The following is a 21537-nucleotide window of genomic DNA, read 5'->3' on the forward strand; positions in this document are numbered from 1 at the left end:
AAGATGCTCGAAAATTCGACGATCTCGGGCCTTCTTGAAGTTATTATAGCCACCACGAGGGGTTCTCTGCTAGGTCTAACTTAGCATGCTTCGTCTAGTCCCGGTATTTGAACCCCCGTTATCCAGAACACTCGACAACGAGCCGATGAGTGGTTCTTTTTGCCAAGTTCTCGGTGCCTTTCTTATTTTGGCCTAGTCCTCACGTCTTGTCTTCAATATCTTCATCAGACGTTCGATACAATGCAATATTTTATATTGTCTCAGGTCCTTTCTTTTCCCGTATCAGGTATATTACAAGAAACAGTTAAATGATCCAATAACTTAAACCGATAGACTATACAAAAGAAAAAACATTATAGTTTTCGTAAACTTAACACTAAACAATTTTCTTTAATATAAATACATGTAATTACGTCGCTACAAATGATTTAATTATTTGTTGTAATATATTTTATGATTATGTCAGTTGTCTTCTCAGCTATGGTTAATTATTCCATGCTATAAATCCCTTTAATTAACTATAGTAAACATATTTATAACAAACAACCATAGTTCCAGTTAATCTATCTATTTTCTCGAAAATTACTCAATGGATTTAGATAAAGTTTTGACGCACATTCAGAAATAAAAATTGAAAATATCGGGTACATTTGTATCCAACTTCATGTTGAAGCTTCATGACTTGATGAAAGCATCAATAGCGATCGCCAGATCACCAATGGATTTAGATAAAGTTTTGACGCACATTCAGAAATAAAAATTGAAAATATCGGGTACATTTGTATCCAACTTCATGTTGAAGCTTCATGACTTGATGAAAGCATCAATAGCGATCGCTATTAATACGATTGATACGTTTGAGCGAAGCACTGTGCGAAAATTGAATATGAGCAAAGAAACAACAATGTTATTCTTCATCATGATAACGCTCGACCACATGTTGCAAAACTGGTGAATACATACTTGGAGACATTAAAATGGGAATTGCTACCCAATCCGCGGTATTATTCAGTTCTTGCTCCTTCTGATTACTACTTGCTCCAATATATGTGTCGTGATCTGTCTGAGCAACGCTTCACTTCTTATGAAGATACCAAAAATAGGTCAATTCGTGGATAATCTTAAAAGACCATCGTTCTTTTAAAGATTGGAAAAAGTAGCGGCTATCGATGGACTATACTTTGAATAGAATACATGATTTTACACAATAAAGCTTCAAATAAAAAAAACTTTAAAACTAATTTATAAGGCTAATAGATCAAAATATTTTCTTCAGCATTTTGAAACTGTATGCCAGACAAGCTATGCCTCATCTGTCTGAACAAGTGGTAATCAAAAAGAGCTTTGCCTGGTGAATATGCTGGGTGTGGCAAACTTCCCATTGGAGCTGCAATAATGTATCTTTCACAGCTTTTGCAACGTTGAGTATCACTTTTTTTGCAACAATACGTCATTCAATTTGTTTAGTTGACGTCGCTAGACATCTGTAGTAACAGATTTACTCGTATTAGCAATTGGTAATACTTGCATCTTGCTGATCCCATGATATTCACAGTAAGATTTTAAAGCCATTAATATTATTTTCGATGCCTTTTTGAACTTAATATTGAGTATTGTTTGAAGATGTTTGGATGACAAAGGATGCCCTGGGCGACCAAGACGTCCTTTGTCATTGATATCAATCATAGGCATTGTCGAAAAAGCTTAGGAAGAGGAAAGTTTGCTGAGCTATATTCTTGGACGTACCACAAGACTTTAATAAAGTCTGGCATAAGAAAGCATTTCTTATTTTCTAATAACTTGAAAATAAATCTGACGATTGGAATATGACGGAACAGTACCGCAATGAATTTCTAAAAGTGTTTTATGAGCTTCTCTGCGACCCTGCATTTTGCAGATTTCTTCAAATCAAAGAAAACAATAAATGTCGAAAATACAATTTTTAGTCTTCCATGATTAGAACTTGTCTAACTCAATAATACTAAAAGAAAAACTGTTGGATTAAGTTGTTAAACATTTGTTTATATTATTATATGCATTCACGTATTTTTTTCTTTTCTGTGACAGTAACTAGGAGGTTTTTTTGCTGAAAATTTACAAATTGAAACACTTTGTGTTTTGTTTTGTTATTTTTGTCAAACTTAAAAGTTTCGAAACGTGTTTTTTATACGGAAAATTCAAAATGTAGTATTGCTTTGTTTATATATGAAACTGGATTAACAATATTTCTCGATATATTATTGGCAAATGTTAAAAATCTTTAGTGTCTTGCCATTCGGTTCAGTTCGGTGTAGTTATCGGAAAAGTGCTTGTTAAAGTTAGGCAATATTATTTATTGTAAGATCAGAAGATTAATTAACTAATATGTAATATTAATAGGTAAGATGCTAACTGATAACTATAACGCTTAATATCACTATAATTTTAAATAACCAAGATAGTAAATAACTATAAAATTTGTATTTTATGATTTTATTATATCTCGATTGATTTATGTTCACAATTCATAAATTATGGTTATATAATCTTATAATTTCTGCAAAATTACATTAGTAAAAACTACTTTTTTGCTAAGCCATTGGTGTCAATAATAGCGTTTATATTATGGATTTGTCCAAGTAATTTACGTCTATTTGTTAATTAAAACCAGTTGACTTTTTTACACACTTAATATAAGAAACTTACATATTGTTGCGCGTAAATACTAAAAAAACAGAGCTATTATCACCACATTTATGGATATATGCAAATTATAATAATAGTGCCAATCATCTGTGGACAACATCACGGTAAATATTGAATATTATTGTTATTACGACCTCTGTTAAGAGGGTAATTTTAGTAATTATTGCTGTAGAACTAACAATAATGGTCATTATATTGTCCATGAATAATTGATTTTAAAATGTTACTTCTATCATCAAATCACCTTTGATTTCAATTGAAGCGTTTTTATTACACTTTATAACATTTTTATAAAATGATAATAATTAATGTCTTAGAGTGACAAGTTGGGCCGGGTTATGTTGGGCTGCCTCTGGGCTTACCAATACACTAAACCGAAACCGCCTCACAGTTGACACTTGTGGGTAACTACTGCTACTGCATTAAATTTGGGGATATGGCACCCGCTGATCGGACAGTTGTTATTGAGCACAAGACCCCGGCGAAATAACAGGCAAACTAACTATTGATTCGCGACTTGAGTTAGCACAGGACTGGATACTGTCGTATTGGGGCAGAAGTTATGACTGCAGCGACGGATAAGGTCGTTTCAGCCTGGAAAAAGAAGAGATTAACGGTGACGCAGACTCCATTTTCAGAAGAACTTGAGCTAATCTATTGTTTGTGAAAGGATTGAAATATGATAGGTGTTTAATTTCTGGAGTGTCAGTTTCTCTGTGAATTTGATTATTTCTGACAAACCATGGAACGTTTAAGATTCTCCTGAGGAGCTCTGGAAAACTTGAAGTCGTTTCACCTGGTTGGGTATAACAAACTTGTAGACATTAGATCCGTAGAAAAGTACGGACTGAATTAACATCTTGTAAAATAAACATTTGATGGAGATGGGAAGTCTGCTAGAAGGGCAGATCAGAGAAGATAAGCAGATTTGCTATCCCTTTTCCCTATCCGATTTGCTAGATCGAGCTGCTTCTGTAAACGTTCTTGAATGGTAAACGTTGGTGAATAATAAAATGTGACGTCAGTGTGCTCTGTTCTCGACAGATCTGAAATAAAGAATATCGATGCTGAGACGGCAAAATAAGTTGAGTTTAAGAATATGTCGTAGTCTCGGGAAGTATCTGTTAGTACACTATATATTACTGATATAAAATCCATTCGAAAACTTAACAAAAATTAAGATATGGATAAAAGTTATAATATATTCTAGATGTGACAATATCAACAAAATTACCAGGATAGGGCAATTTTCAAAATTTACATAATCGAAGATATTTTAAAATGTAACTGTTTGGTAACACTGTTTGGTAGGGTATATATATACTGTTATATATCATTTGAACATTTGATAAGAATGTAATGTATGAATGAGTATACAAAGTACATAGATACTAGTAGATGATAAAAATCCAGAAATACAAAATGCATTTAGTGTATATTGATGGGGTAAAAAAACCAAATGCAAAGGAAAACCATAAACACTATGTGAATATATATATATATATATATATATATATATATATATATATATATAATTGATATATCGATGCTGATACTTCGATATTGAGATATACCATATTTGACATCAACTTTGTGTTGTTTCTTTCTTTTTCTTCTATGTTTCATACCTCGGCGAAAAGCTTTTATTTATATTATTTCAACTTATTTATTGAATAAGAAATGAATTTAGTAGATTTGATCGACATTGTAAGTAATTATTAATGATTAATACAAGTTTTATTTTATTTTAAATTAAATTAATCAACCGTCTATTCTTATTCTTATAACATTTAAATAGTGAAAACATTATACATAACCAAACTAAATTAAAGTGTATGATATACTACATCTTGTTCACTTCCCACAGAGCAATATAACCCTACAGAGCTAATGTATATTGTATCCATTGTAGGGGTGACGGTCACTGAGAAAAATATGGATATTTTAAATTTGATATTATTATCGTTAATAAACCCTTACAATTAAAATATTAAATAAACCTTTAAAATTAAATAGCAATGTTAAAGGTTTATTTCGATATTAGTGTATATGTCGATATTTTTTTCATTTCATTAGTATCCTTAATCCATTGCCGCATGTCGGCCTAAGAAATCCTTTTAACAGCTTCTAACAGCGCTCTTGGTCCAATGTGTTGTTTTTATCCAGATATGGAAGAAACTGCTCAAATTTCAAGATAAAATTGTCAAATAAAATAAACTTTTTTCATTGAGATATCTATTACTATACTAATGTCTTAAGGAAAAAGCTATTTCGGATTTTTAGTTATAACAGAAGTTATCAACGTAGACAGAATTTTTAATACCTAACATTGGTATGCGATATAATAAAATTACTCTACATAAAATTAATATCTTTTTAGCAAAACAAGATTCTCATTTAAAAGTATAATATTATTATCAGTTTTAGTCAGTATACTATGTATGGCACTTGCTACACAGCAGTGTTCTTTCTATATATCGTTTACAGATGACTTTTTGTATTCTTCTGAATATTCCATGAGTCGATCGAAGACATGTCTTGTTTTTCGTGAACTGGATCTGCGATAGGACCAGATAGGTTAGTTATAATGTTGTGACTTCTGACTCTGGAGCTTGTGGTAGATTATCAGTCCACTTGAATCAATTTTTACCTCTATAATATGTAGTAATTGATTGTTGAGTATAGTCCTTATCATCTTCCTGTACTAAATTATTGTCAGATGGAGAGTCATTGTTTAAATCTGTTTATGATTGATGTCTAGTTCTGTAAAGATGAAGATGAAATATGTCGATTTACATCGATATGTTAAAGATTCTTTCAACTACTAACAAGCCAAGGCGAGGTTCATCGAACATCGAAATTTAGAGAACGAAAACGAACAAATTGACTAACATTCATACTGAGGTGCATTTTCGGCACTGCATTTTTCCTTCCCGAAAAAAACAACAAAATTTGTTGAGAATAATCTTCTGGATCTTAATGGCTAACATGTTCTTTGGGCTTTTACCTCTCAAAGTACCTGTAGTATGGACAAAAATATGCCATTTTAGACCCACATATTAGGAAAAATCGAAATTACTTTTTCACCAGCCTTATATAGAACGAAAACTAAGTTTTCGATTTTAAACAATATATAGCTATTTTTAGTATTTCTCAAAAATCAGATACTACATTTTAGTTATGCAGTGGTCGTGAGCTCAAAACTGTTTTATACAAATTAATGTATATTAATGCTTATTTGTGTAGGAATAACCAATAAAATAAAACCAGTTTAAATATAACCGTGTTTTTTTAGGTATTGTTTATGTTCTGGTGCTTATATTATGAATGTTTTGATGGAATAAATTATGTAATACATTTACACATAATGCAAAACAATTTTTTGTATGAATGGCGTAATTCTAATATTCATCTAAAGACGCATTCATAGTGAGACAACATAAGGTAACATGATACTAAAGCAACTTATTTAACATAAAAAATGTGCGGTTGTTGAAGTAAGTTACAAAACGGAAATATAGTCTATCCAAAGAAGTTTTGAACATATGTCATCTAAATTTGTGACGTCAAAACGTAGCAATGTTGCCGTATCAACTCTGAGTTTTAGTTCAGTGTGGCTTTAACATGCAACAAAATTCTAATCTAAATAAAATAATTAAACAAAAATACTGTTATTAAATATAATTTATTTTAACATTATAAAGTTTCTAGGGGCGTTTTTTTTATATAGTGTTATCCCCCTGGAGGCCTAATCCACCTAATTCACAATTGTATATCTGAGAAACGTATTTTACTTTCATTCGAGAGCATATGTACTTTTTACGTTTAGTTCTTGTTTCCTTCGATGGTGTGTTTACTAGGCAAGTCATCTTGGTATCACTGTATATTTTATTTCTTCTGCTCCTATCTGTGTACACCATTCTTCATAAAATTAATCGCTGAAAACAGTTAGTATTCATTCTCTCCTCATACGTTCTAACCTAATGCTTATATTTAATTTTGAACAATTACAATCATATCTGTGCACACAAATCACGCCCTACAATACCATTTTCTACCGTTATATTCAATTAATTATGTGTATGCCTTTAGTTGTTTCCACTCTCATCATTCTGTGTCAAGAATTTCCAGCATGATCACTTATCCTGAAAGTTTCTTTTAGTCACTTTCACTTTACCACTCACTGTCCGATTCAATCACTAAACTGTTAATTTCTAATCTGTCTAAAACATATTCATGATTCCACCATTTATCAATTACTTCCTTTGTATGTCTTATCGAGTTCATCCAAACCGAAGGTGTTATGGTTGACAATGCTTCCTTCCACATATCCAAATAGTTTTTGATGGATTATCCTTCTCAACCAACAATATAACTACAATTTAACTATTAATAAATATAATGACCAACAAAACCCACTTGAATACTTTTCTAACTTTTACATTTTTCCATCAATTTTTATTGTCTTTACAATTTTTTTTGTTACTGTCTTGCCAAGAGTGCCACAATGAACCATTTTGAAATATTCAAGTTTCTTATATTATTTTATGCCTTTAATTAAATTTTTTTTAAGGTAATATCTGGAAGTTCCATTAAACCTCTCCGAGGGTTATCTTTACACCATTTAAACCCTATGCCCTGTAAAAGTGTATGAAAGGATATCTTACATCCTCAAAAAGCTGCATGTACCTAATTCTTTTATGTATGCTTTCCAGAGAGACAATTTCCTCTAAAATAATTTTACTAAACTATGTTTATATCGATGAAATAGTTTGTGTACTTACTGTTCTTATACATTTCGTGTATTTGGTCTTGAATTTTTTTTTTTTTTTTGGCCTGGAACCAGGTAGGGGAATCCTGTTACGGATACCTAGTCGGGAAGACCTACAGGAATAAGCGAGTTGACAACCAGTCATGTGAAGACTGCCTCTGGGCTACCCACTAAACCCCACCCTATCAGTTGATCCAATGACCCTAACTGATACTTCTTACTGTTCGTAAGGAGGGTGCCCGTAACCGGTAACACCGTTAAGAGGCACAAGGGCCAGGCAAGGATGTGGCGTCGTTATCACACCACGCAGCTTGAGGTACATGAGTTAATCGCTCGCCGGAGAAGGTCGAGATAATTTGGAGTTAGAGCAAGACGGGGTAGTGTCGGCTGTGATAGAATAAGGCTACGAAGAGTCGAATGAGTTATTGGCCTAAAATATGGGTAATACATCTTTTGTCCGAGAGACGAAGAGTGGAGTGGTAGACAGTGGAGCCGTATAGAACGACTGATCGAACCAGCATCTTGTATAGGAGAGATTTTATAGAGAGGGGAAGCCTGCTGACCCGGCTGATAAGCGGGAACAGCAAATTAACAATACCTTGGCCTTTATGGAGTGGCCTTTTAAAAAGCTGCCTCAACTTGTGGTCTCCTAGGGATATCTGAAAGAAAAATATTAAATAGAGCGGGTGCCAGGGGGGAGCCTTGTGGAACTCCTGTGTCGATGGTTTTCCGGCTAGAGAGAATATCTTTAATTTTCACCTGGAACGATCGTCCTGACAGAAATGATTTGATAAGAGCTGTTAGGTCATCAGGTAGACCTAATCGGATGCATTTCGCCACTAAGCCTTTGTGTCAAATCTTGTCAAAGGCTTTGGTTAAGTCCAAGAAGACCGCTCCAAGTCTTTCACGTCGGTTAAAAGCGCAGTTGATTTTTGCGGTCAGCCGATGGGCCTGATGAACGGCTGAGTGTTTGGCGCGGAACCCAAATTGCTCATCTGGAATGATACTGTTTGTCTTCGTAAAGTCATTAAGAGCATAAAGAATTGCTCTTTCAGCAAGTTTGGAAATTTGGTCTCGAATAGAGCCAATATCAAGATGGTCATCCACTTTGTATGTAGACGGGTTTTCTTGGATGAATCTAACGTATTATTTTTCATTTTGTAAGCGATGTTATTTCCAGTACCCACAGTAATATTTAGTTCATATTTAGCACGGCAGCAACCCGCTAAAAAACATTTTCAATAAAACTGTAGGGACTTATATTATTTAATATCATCAATAATTACCTCTCTAATGGAATTTACCGGTAAAAAGGGGCCGATGGACTATACATCAGTATTTATTTCCCAAATTTAAGTTGAATTAAACTACTTAACTAATGTTAAATAACACTTATACACTATTATAAGTTCGTGTGGTTTGTTTCACTTCATTTTTCCGATTTCCTGTGCTTTATCCAATTCCTAGTTGTGTTGCTTCCACGTTGGTGTGATTTAATAATCTTCGTATTTACGTAATTGTTATTCCTAATATTTGATTTTTTCTACGATTTAAAAAATCAGTAATAACATCAGCAATGATTTATAAGTAACTAATAAAAATCTACGAATTTGCTGAATGAATCATATTTTATTCCAGAGCCAGAGAACAATTTATTACAACTTATCCTAAGCTATTTAAAATTTAACACAGTGATATATGATAAATTCGTTTGTAATTTACAGATGTAGACGAATTGTGTATAATTTATACGTAAAATTAAATCTTAAATGTGTGATAATATATTCAAAATATATTTGTTATTTTATTATTATACATTTTAATCATAAACCTCAAAATCAGAATATATGTTATATATAACCAGGAAAAGTCCACAACATAATCTTTTTATCATTTTGACATTTTAATAGTTTCAATCAGTTTTTACAATCTGTTTTGCTGTTATTCACTTGCATTAACATCCCTATATTATTCTTAGGAGGATGTATCCATAGTACTTCTTAATTTATAGTTTTTTTTTATATACAACATTTGTCTAGTACATTTCATGATATTGAGTTATAATTTAAATCCCTTTTAAAAATAACGTCTGACAATATGAAAAGTAAGGGCTTCGACGTGATCAAATTACCAAAGATAGGGTAAATGTGGTACTTTTTGTCAATTTGTAAAGGATATGAAGACATCTTCAAAAATGCCGAAGAACGTACTAACACTTACAGCATCAGCATCAAACCAAAGGGTAATGAACCAGACAGCTTGGAACAAGTAATAATAGATAATCTTAAGAAGTCTATTGAAAAAAAATCGTGGTAAAAATTGGACCCATATCCGAAGAGTTGGGGAGATAATTTTCCCTTGTTATATTAAAAATTTATGTGTATGAAAAACCAGTAGACATTATGAACGTTTCAGTATAAATCATCAAAAGTTATCAAATAGACTAGAGACTGGAAAATACAGCTTATTAGCTCCAAATATGACCATGTTAATTTTGCGTTGCGTCGAAATGACAAAAACCAAATTATATCACTGGTGGATGTCGGATTCCTCAAACAGAATCAGCTAAATTCTCTGGAATATATCTCGATGGTAGGTTAAATTGGAAACATCACGTTAGACAAAAAGCAGAGATAAGACTCAAAGTCAAGCAACTCTACTGGTCATTCGGAAGATGCTCTCAACTTGATCTAAAATCAAAAAAATTGGTTTATCAGTCAATCATAAAGCTAATTTGGACCTATGGAGTGTAAATATGGGGTTGCACCAAAACATCTAACCAACAGTAATCGAACGCACCCAAAACAAAGTGTTACAATTAATTGCCAATACTTATAGAAACGTAACCAACGAAGAACTGCACGATGATCTCGGAATCAAATGGATACACGGAGTGATCCAAAATTTCGCCTTAAAACATAAAAGTTTTTTTTATACATACGTCATCAAGATGTTTAATATATTGCCTGCCGCAATTTGTAAATTCGTTTCAGAATCAGACAATATTTTCCTTCTCATTTTATTCTAGTTAAAAAGAGACACAATGCTGTCTAATTAGTTCGAATACATAAACAAATGAGCCTGTCAAAGTCGTGCGGTTATCAGACGTATACAAAATTCTTTAAAGCAATAGTGATGAGGTTATAACTCAACCTATAAACTATTGTGGCTGTATAATTAACTGCAATTTTTAGATGTACCATAATGTTAAAATAAATTATATTTGTTAACATTATTTTATTTAGATAAAATTTTGTTGTATATCAAAACCCAACGTTTTGACGTCACAAATTTAGATGGGGTATGTACAACTTGACGACCTAATTGATGACGTATGTGTAACTTGGAATAGACTATAGTTTTATTTTATTTGGGAAATTCATATTGATGCATTAATCCCATACCCGCCTTGCTTGTGTACTAATGCAAGTGCAACAGAACAGCAGTAATAAATTAATTTGTAATTTAATATTATACTGAGCATATCTAATATAAGATTTAATTAATTTAGAAAAATGAATTATACATCAGGGTCATCATCTTAAATCAATTTGGCCTCTTAATTCAGACAATTTTTTACACAATTTATACACCTAATATGTATATCAAAATATTAAATCCTATTTCAAAAGCAATAAAGTTCAAAAATTATAATTCATGTCCAAAAATAAATGTCACAATAATAATAATTTTAATGTGCGAACTGTCACCAAGAATATAATTGGAATATTTACCCCGGAAAAATGTATTAATACTGTTTGTAACCCCCACATAATTATATTATTTCATCCATAAATAATGAAAGTTAACGACTTATTTATTATCAATGAATAATTGTTTCGGTTCAGTAGGTTATGCAATCAATCACATCCATATGCAACCGTTTTAGAAACACGGGCTGTCACCCGGGTTACGTAATTTGGAATTTATTGATGTGTGATAATTAAAATTCGATTTCTATTTTCAAAGACAGTTTGAAATTTAAAGTAAACATCCAACCGATAATTAAAAGCTTGTTAATAAGTTTTTGGCATTATCACTGCGGCTATCTGTTTTTTTTTTATATATCTTTGTTATAAGTGTTTTCGATCATAATTTCGCAGAAAATAAACTTTTTGTCATAAAAATACGACCATAAAACAAGTGTTTCTCATTGTTCATAAATTTAAATAATTCACATAGATAAATGCAAGCCTTGTTTGTGACAAATAATTACCGTTTTTAATAAATAATTAAATTTAATTTCCAAGTATTATATAATTAATATTATTAATTCTTTTAAGTGAAGAATATATATTTTTAGTACATTTCTCTGAGATTATTTTTTATTTATTAACATTGTTACATATTTATTTATATTTTATATAAACCTTTCGTGTCCTTTCATGCTATTCCACTAGATGACGATTGAGATAAACTAATTGGAGTTAAGAAATTTGCCTAAAAGATGTGCTAAATTGAATTATCTTTTTATGACTAATTAAAAATATTCTCACATTAACCTAAATACGTAGAAGATAAAGATATTAACAGACAAATCTAAGAAAACATTCCATTGAAATCGATCCATACTAATTACGAATGTAATAATATCGGCTTTGTATTGTAATATGACATACTTCCATACATTTCCTGTCTTTTAAAATCAAATTTTAATTATATTTACAATTTTTAGTAAAAACACCCGATTTTATTTTGTTTAAATTATACCAAGTATTTTTTTTTCTCTTTTATCAATATTATATTATATATTGACAATTAATATTAATTATTAATGTATGTTCATTGTTCCTCCATCAATTATGGACCGATTTTCAAATTTTTTTTATTCGAAACCGTACACTTCGGAGATGGTATCATTGGAACCAAGTCGAAATCCTTAAATTTCAAAGGCGCGTACAACATTTTCCTATATTTTTTTACCTAAAATAATCAGATGTTTGGTATCATATTACTGCTCAACTGACGTGACGGAAGACTGAAAGTCGTTCAGTTTACTTTTTAAGCACTAACTATATCATATGAGAAGCCGTAGAAATATTGCTGGCAACTGCTTCTACGCTGTAGTGATTAGAACGTTCAGCTAACACGCGGAGGTTGTGGGTTTGATTCCTAGCGGGGGTAACAACTTTTTGTTGTTGTTCTAGTTTGGTTAGAACATTTGTCATGTAGGAATGTTCGTCGTGTCGGTCGAAATGTGTAGCTGTCGATGCAATTATTTGTCCGAACACTCACTACGATTTTTGGAAGGAATTTGCAAGGGAACTAAAAACACTGGTTTATTTTAACCTTGAATGATACATGTGGTCGACGGGAGAATTGACAGGATATTAGGTTTGGTAAAGGAAGTACGGTAGCGCTGTGGAAGTGGTACTGTTAGAAGAGGGTAGAAAAAAGAAAAGAGAGCGGAGACGTCGTCGTGATGGTCTTTTATAGCCTGGAATTGCATGGTACTAATCCATTGGCGTTGCCAACCTTTGAACTTGTTGGTGAATGCGTGGTGGCCTAAAGGGTCGTGGCGGTCGCCACAGTCAAATCATCTATGCTAGATAGCGGACCCCGGGGACTAAAGCGTTCCTTATTTTCAAACAGTGTTTCTTTATTCCTATTTTTCTTCATACGGGGTGCACCTTTACTTGGCTTACCAATTATAATAAAATAACTGGGTAATTTATTGAGTAATTATCACATAAAAAAAATAAAATAAAAATATTTTTAACAAAAAAATTGAACCGACTTCAAAAAATAAATCACCAAAAAGTAAGAAATAATCAAACTTGGATCTTTAACACAAAAGAAACATTTTAAAATAAAATATATACATAATAACCGTTATAATAACTAATAAAAATAAATCAGAACCTTAATCAGCCTACTACACGTTTTTTATATTCCTTATTTATTTTTTGAAGTCGGTTGAAAATTGAAAAGACTTGATGGATATTCTTGATATTCTTACGCAACATTACATTTTAAACAAACAATGTTTCTATGCGATTTTTATTCCAAAGTTTTCACGAAAACCGAAAATTCTAAGCGTTTTTAGGTTGACTTTTAATATGTTTTAATACAGTTATCATAATAACAATTATCATATTTGAACATTAATTTAATGTGTGTTTTCTCGGCAAATTTATATTCGTTACTTTTATTTTTATATATCCCCTAATAATTATTAACAGGCTGAGACAGGATTTAGCTAATTATATATCTAAATTTCACTCTAAAGTTAACACACACACACAATTATCAATGCCATTTTTTTTATTATTCACAGATCAAACATCAATCTGAGTTCACAGGGTAACTAAACATTATCACAGAATAAAAAACGATAAATGTATACAAACATTAAAAATGGGACGCGGTTTTTATAAACAAAAACCCATTCAGCTGATTATAATTTTAATTTTTAGGTTTTCGCCAAGGTATTTTCACTTAATTCTGTTAAATGAAGTGCTTTTATATAGAAGGCTTGTCTCTAATTAAGTGTTATCTGGTGTTTTTAAGGAGTACATTTTATTATCGCATGATTTAATGGGTTTTATATAATTACGATGGATCATACATGGTTACCTTGACCTTCTTTTCGCTTAATTTTTTCGATTGTTTCTCGTCATCTTATCTCGCAATTTTGACAAATCGATATCGTTTTTATGACACAAGATCAGCCTTCGACTGTTTTTCGCTTGAGCCGTATTAATTAATATGTTTTTTTTTATCTTGGCTAATGTTCTGCGTAGGTGCGGATATTCTACCCAGATCAGCAATTTAGTAAATTAGTACTGATTATTAAAGGTTTTATATGAGTTTCATTTGAAATTTTGATTCTTTGATCATTAATTATCATCAGTAGGATATAATTGTATTTGTTTTATTTAATTCGCAGCATCTTTTAATGTTATCCAGTCTGTAAATATAAGGTTATAAATTTTATTTTATTTTAAAGGATTTACGATTTTTAAGGATCTTCAGTATGTGTCATTTCATCAAAGTGGGAACAAAAAATGTTTTCATTGCATTTAAAATGTCCGAATTTGTAATGCGTAAATGTCATTTGTAGCTGAAACTGTAGGCTGAAGGTAATCGAATTCCGTGTGAAACTTATGGCAACCATGCTCCATCGATATCAACATGTAAATGCTGGTTTCGATGATTTAAAAGTGGTGATTTAGAAGCAACAAAACAAAAAAAAACAAACAAAAAATGAAGACAATAATTTGAAGACTATAATTCTTAAATGTTCAAAAAAAAATTAATTCGCATTCTTGCTTACTTAAACAGTAATTAGATCACTTAAAAAGTAATTAAAGTTAAAATTTAACTAGTATTTAGAATTATTTCCGAAATAAAAACATTCGTAACTCTTAAGGTTAAAAAATCAATGTTTTCAAGGTTTTAAATTAATTTCTGATAAGTGTTTGGTTGGCATTGATATACTTCAATCATGTTTGCTATCAATTATAATCGATTATTTATACTAACATTATCAAAGAGAAACCAACAGATGGCCCACTCTATACAATCATCTGTGTGCTCCTCTTTTGTTTATTAATAAATAAGATACGTTATTATGTCATGTTATTTTTCAAGCACACTTGACCCCTTATGTATCATTACTTGATATTTATTCCATTTTGTATAATGCAATATTGTGTTTATATTAATATAATCAACATAATATCTTGAAATCGAATTTGCGTCCATGGTAAAGTGACCATGGCTATATTAGCGATAATTTAACTGGCAGTTGATCGATGATATATGCGTCTGTTTATACGGACGCATAGTAGGCCTTGAACATTTTTATGAAATGCCAAAGATGTTACTACGGAAATTAATAGTTATGCCAAATACTAAGCTAAAGGTCGAGAGGTCTAGTTGGCTAGCAATTGTTGCATAGAATGAATACAGATTTATTTCGGATGACGTTATTAGCACAAAGAAAAATTGATTTAATCAACGTACAAAACTAATGATATTAACGAATTTATACAGTGTATCACAGTAAAACCAGAGACAAATTTCCGATAATCTAACCTAAATGTGACATCTCAAATGACAGAAGTTAAAAAAATCAGGAGAGTGACAGAGTATTTTACAATTATTATTGTTTTTATATTTGGATTAATAATAAAAATGTATTATAAATACAGCATTGTGGAATAATCTAACAATAACTTAATAATACATAATATTTTATAACTTTTATATAGTTTTGGAAAAAAATATAGTAAAATATAGAAATATTATAGATATAATGAAGTCAGGGCTTTTAAAATAACACACTTATTATTTGTGCATATATTATTAGGATTAATTTATTTCCATTTATTTCCAAAATAGGTTTTTGTTTTCCTCATTTAATACAGGCGTAATACATTGTAGATTTTTGTATGAATCAGCATTGTGTGTTAATTACCTTTCAACGAATATTGCCATGACTTTTCATGATTTTAAAGGATTTTTTGGCAAACCATTTCATAGACACAGCCTTCATCTTGACCCCAACCTAAATAATAGTTGAAATTTATATCAACAGATATCCGCAGGATATTTTTGAACACGTCAAAATAATAACCTCGTTAATTATAATGGTTTCTAGGTCCTGTGAAGTGGTTTACCTTTATCAGAAATAAAAAAACAATATTTTAAAACGTGTATGGTAAAACATTAAACATAAGTCTAATTATTGTTTGTATTTTTATTTTTTTTTATAGAAAATTAAATAGGAAATTACGTAAAGTTGTTTGAAACATTGGTCACATCAATGACATGACAAACAAATTGTAGCCACGTGTGTTAACATAACGGCTACAATATAATCGTATTAAATTCTGTTCGAAAGCGTCACAGGCGTAAAAAATGTTGCAGAATAAATTGCGTTTCGGAACTTCAAACTGTCTAAAAATATACATATAATTTTAGAAGTTAATAGTTTCTAACCTTTTTTTATTTCTGATTTTTTTTCTGAAATTTAAGTAACAGAATTATGTATTTCCTTATGTTGTCAAATATTTAGCGATGTTTTTATTGGTCCTTTGAGGTTATCAACGTCATTTATAGATGTTCAACTACTTTAATTACTTATTTATGTTAATATTTAATGAATTACTCATTTAGGAATGATGATATATATTAAGTGCGTGGAGAAGGAATTTATGTTTTTTAAATTATCTATTGTTGCAGTAAATGGTGATATTTCGTCGTAGTGTATTTTGAAGTCTAAGTAAAATATCTTAATAACTCTTTTTAATACTTGTAATTCCTTTTTTTGTTAACGTCAACGAACTGATATTATACGGCGAACAATTAAGTTTTGATTGGTTTATAACTTAGTAGCCTTATTTTTATTATATTATTTTATTTTTTGGCTGAAGCTTTATATTACATTCACTTTTAATCACAATATTAAGTTGAATCACAAATCCGAAATTGGTGCGAACTCCATTAAACATTTTAATAGGATAGGAGGTTTTACGGTTTCCACTATTGTTGAATTATTTGATTAAGTCATAAAATAATTTTCCGGAACGCTGGTCCAGTAGGCTCAAAAATAAGTTCTTCTTGGAGATGTCAGTGATTCATGAAAGTGACATCAATTAGGTTCGAAGTATCTTTATAAGTAAACTAGCTGACCCGACAGACTTCGTCCTGTCAAAAAGATTTGTAATGTGGCAGTTTTTGTGCCTACGTATTTTAAAAAATTCTCCTGAACAGAACCATCACCCTGGTGATAGGGCGTTGTGAATAAAAAATAATTAAATAAAACACATATAAGGATTGAAAAGTAAGTAATCGCTTTATTGTTAATCATGTGAATCATAATTATTATTATTATTATCATTGTAGTGCTTTGTGGTATACGATGTTTTTGTTTGATTACCTGGCGCATAGATAAACAAATCTGATGGTTTTCCAACACGGGAACAGGCAACATACAATTGACCATATGAGAAACATGGGTTTTCTAGATTAATACCACAAACACTTAATGATTGCCCCTGGGTCTTGTTTATAGTCATAGCAAAAGCAAGCCGCACTGGAAACTGTAGTCGTTTAAACTCAAATGGCACATCAGTCGGAATCATTGGGATGCGCGGTATGAGAACATCTTCTCCTTTATACTTTCCTTTGAGTATAGTTGCTTCTATCACATTGTTTAGTAATTTTTTTATCGCTAACCGTGTACCGTTGCAAAGACGCGGTTGGTTGATATTTCGCAACATTATAACCACCGATCCAACCTTTAATTGAAGATTGTGAGGTGGCAATCCTGGCAAATCCAGCGAGTTTAAAAATTCCGGTGGATAGTTGACTACATCATCTTGATTGGTAGCCGAATCAACTGATTTATATATCCTCAATTCGCCTGTAATTTGTTCCTGAATTTTGAAATTTAATTCATTTACATCTATGTTTTTTGCAGCCAGTATAGCTCGTTCGCTCAACCAATCATGGTTTCTGTAATTTTGAGAAACATCTGGAAACACCTTCTGAATAAGTTCATCTTTTGATCGAGTTAACTGACAAAAACTTTGAGGAAAGTTAATGCAGCCAGTCAACATGTCTATAGGAAATTTGCCATTACCAATGTTTCCAGATAGGTCATTTTGCAACTCGACACGCATATTCTTGCTTAAATGAAGTACTTTGACATGTTTCCACAAATTGGAGGACTTTAGACATGCACTGAGTTCATCCGCTGGCGTTGATCGTGGAATCACTGGCAATGTTTGACGAAAATCGCCTGCTAATAAAATCATTGCACCACCAAATCGGTTATTATTGATACGTAGATCTTTTAAGGTTCTATCTAAAGCCTCCAAAGATTTTTTATGTGCCATCGTGCATTCATCCCAAACAATCAATTTACATTGCTGCAAAACCTTTGCCATTGCAGAGTTCTTCGAAACGTTGCAGGTTGGAGTTTCATTGCTTTGCATATTTAATGGCAATTTTAGTGCTGAATGGGCTGTTCGACCACCTTCAAGCAAAGTTGCTGCGATTCCCGACGAAGCGAGTGCAAGTGCAATTTTATTTTGTGAGCGAATTGTTGCTAATATTAATGAAATAAAAAAAGTTTTTCCTGTACCACCAGGTGCATCTAAGAAATAAATCCCTCCAGTTTCATCATTTGTTACTTTCATAAGAGTTTCAAATACATACTTCTGTTGTTCATTTAACAGTGGAAGATTTGTTTGAATTTATTCTTTCAAAGCGTTGAGATCATACAGTCTTTCTCGATGCAACTCTTGGTTAAAAGCGTCATGCATTGGACGATTGGGCGCGGTCAGGCCTAATTGAATTAATAGTTTGTTTGACATTATCAAGCACATGTCCTCAATTGAAATCAATGCTTCATTGTAAATTTCTTCACTGATTTGTATATTTGGATTTCCCATTCTATTCCGTATTTGATACAAAATATCATCACACATATAATCTTTGTACTTGATCCACAAATCAATTGGGTTTGATGGGAAGCATGTAGATATGATTATAGAAAACAATGTTCGTACTTGATGAGCGTGTGATGATATTACAGCATCATTGAGAGTTTGATCCCAATGAGCGTTATTTTCAAGCAATTGCAAACGTTGACAGGCTTCTCTGTAGGATCCACACAATTCATCATCAACATTTCCTAACTATTAGAATGATGTTGGGCCACGTACATTGACTAATAGCAGTCGTAAATAAAAACATTCATCATTGCTTGGATGTACTGAATAAATCCGGCCAATCGCATCGGTGGAATATACATCTGTATATTCTGGAACTGGTTTTCCTTGTTTCCGTCGTATAAATCTCCTTGAGGATTGATTCCAGGTATAATATTTTGGCATTTCAGAATATAGCAATGTTTGTGCGAAATCATCGTTTTGGCATGTCTCAAAAAAACTGGTTAATGTAGTAGCTGGTGGCTGAGCAGCTCTTTGTACTGCGTTCTGTGCTGTAAAATACACTCTTTGTCCATTTTCTAAATGCACAGCTAAGTGAACAACAGAAGGGTGTCTCTCATGAATAGGAAAAGAAAATATTCGCCAAACTGCTTCATTACTACTGACATAGCGGCCCATTTGGTATTGGGTAACTTCATCATTAGAATTCTCTGCACCAATTCCAATCACAGCCATATCACTCCCTTTGGTTACATATTTGAAAATGTATTTAATCGATTTCACTGAATGGCAAGATTCAACGTTGATGTGTGCTTTGAATGTCTTTGATAAAATGGGTGAATATGGAACAATCCAACGATTATCTATTTCAATATCTTGTTAATTTAATTTGACAATTGTTGATTTTCCATTGTCTGCTGTCGATCTGCGACGATACAATGGATAACCGTCATTACCAGTAATTGTTTCCGATATTAATGTCCGTGGATATCGTTTTGAACATTTACCATCCATCATACACGGTGAATTTTGATTAAGAGTTCCACAGGGACCATGTATCATGTTTTTGATAACTACCTCATGCAATCCAGGATCTACTTGTACATTAGGGATTTCAGCTGATATCACTGCATCAACTTCATTTGGCCTTATCTTTTCAACCAACCAAATCAAAATGTGTGCATGTGGCAATCCTCGTTTCTGCCACTCCACAGAATACATCCAGCAGCGTGTCTCACCAAACACATTATGTTTTACGATGAAATTCATTAAAGATTTCAACTTTTGTCTAAAGACTCTGGCTGTAATATCATGACGATCAATGGATGATTTCCCAGGTAATAACTCCTGCTTAATTTCTATCCATTGCGGATTGCATGTAAATGTGATGAACAAATCTGCTGTACCATAATGACGAACATACGACATGGTATCTTGAGCATATTCGTGCATATGCCGAGGGCTTCCGATGTATGTTGCTGGAAGAATAGTCATCCGACCGACATTCTGTGCATTTCCATCAGTATTAATCGCATCTCGAAGGTGAATATACTCTTCAGATCGGAGTTTGGTTTGATTCAACCTGATGAATGTTAATCTCTCCATTTCAATTTTAACATACATGTCATCAACATATTTGTGATATAATCGCCGACATTTCAATATGTGATTATCTGCATTTTCCCGAATCATTAGGCGGTATGAATAATAGTTCATTGAACTGACTTTTTTGTTGGTTTCAGAACCTGTAAACAGATTTTGTTTTAATAACATTCAAATATAAAATTAAAATACATAATATAGTGACTGAGATATTATCGCCATAGCTAAACTAATATTTTAGTTACCTGTAATGGGATTTATCATTTTTATTGATAAATCGTAGCCATCTTCACCTTGCCAAAATATAATGGGATATTGCAGTGCATCATATGAGCGGTGTGTTTCCTTTATAGGTTGTAATTGAAAATTCCGACGATGTAAAACAATATCACGGGATTCCAAGTTTTCTCCAACTACAACGATAGCAACTTCATCAATAGTTGGTGCATTAAAACGTCTTGTATGTTGACCTGCAGGTGTTTTATCAGCTCTGATTACAATTTTGTGATTATCGGATGGCATCAGATCCAGGGCAGTTTTAAACAATATAATCAATTGATTGTGTTGATGAAATAAAGTTTGTAATTGTTCTACAATAGACCTTTTTACTAAATTGTTATGTGCACAACGCAGATCAATTTCTTGTGGTGAATTGCCCATAAAATAAATTTGCAGGAATTTGTTGTCGCTATCTGACACTGGTAACAGTGAACCTGCTCTGTGATATATTTGCCCTTGTATCTGTAAATAAAAAAAAAATTATGGTGTGGTATAAATTAATGGATTGTCAGTGATCAAACTTAAATAATATTTGATCTTAAAAAGTATATATTTAGTTTTAACTAATATCTATCAAATATAAAATATAATAAAAGTGTCACTGAAACTGAATCACCATATAATATGATGACTAAGTGATATATTTCGTAATGATTAAGAAATTGAAGATTAGTAACACATCTTAACTTTGGTGACAGAAAATTTTGTTCGCTAAAATAATTATGAGTAACTGCTATAATACATACCTTGAAAGTTGGCATAAAATTTTCCCGAACTGCATTTGTTGCCCCAAAT

The 21537-nt window shown here is 31.8% G+C and overlaps 2 protein-coding genes across 2 annotated transcripts in view; one reads left to right on the forward strand and one right to left on the reverse strand.

The window, feature by feature from the left end:
- Window positions 1-21537, forward strand: part of LOC143204185 (sialin) — a 63621-nt gene that overhangs the window by 30930 nt on the left and 11154 nt on the right. The window lies entirely within an intron of this gene.
- Window positions 10137-21238, reverse strand: LOC143199390 (uncharacterized). Its single transcript, XM_076409180.1, has 4 exons — window positions 20934-21238; window positions 20709-20876; window positions 20483-20606; window positions 10137-10146 (listed from the first exon to the last, which is right to left on the reverse strand). The coding sequence occupies exons 1-4, from the start codon at window positions 21121-21123 to the stop codon at window positions 10137-10139; spliced, it is 492 nt and encodes a 163-aa protein (XP_076265295.1). The 5' UTR covers window positions 21124-21238.

Source organism: Rhynchophorus ferrugineus, unplaced genomic scaffold (genome assembly GCF_030347505.1).
Source record: "Rhynchophorus ferrugineus isolate W39M unplaced genomic scaffold, kcgeb_rfMv2 rfM1, whole genome shotgun sequence".
NCBI lineage: Eukaryota > Metazoa > Arthropoda > Insecta > Coleoptera > Curculionidae > Rhynchophorus > Rhynchophorus ferrugineus.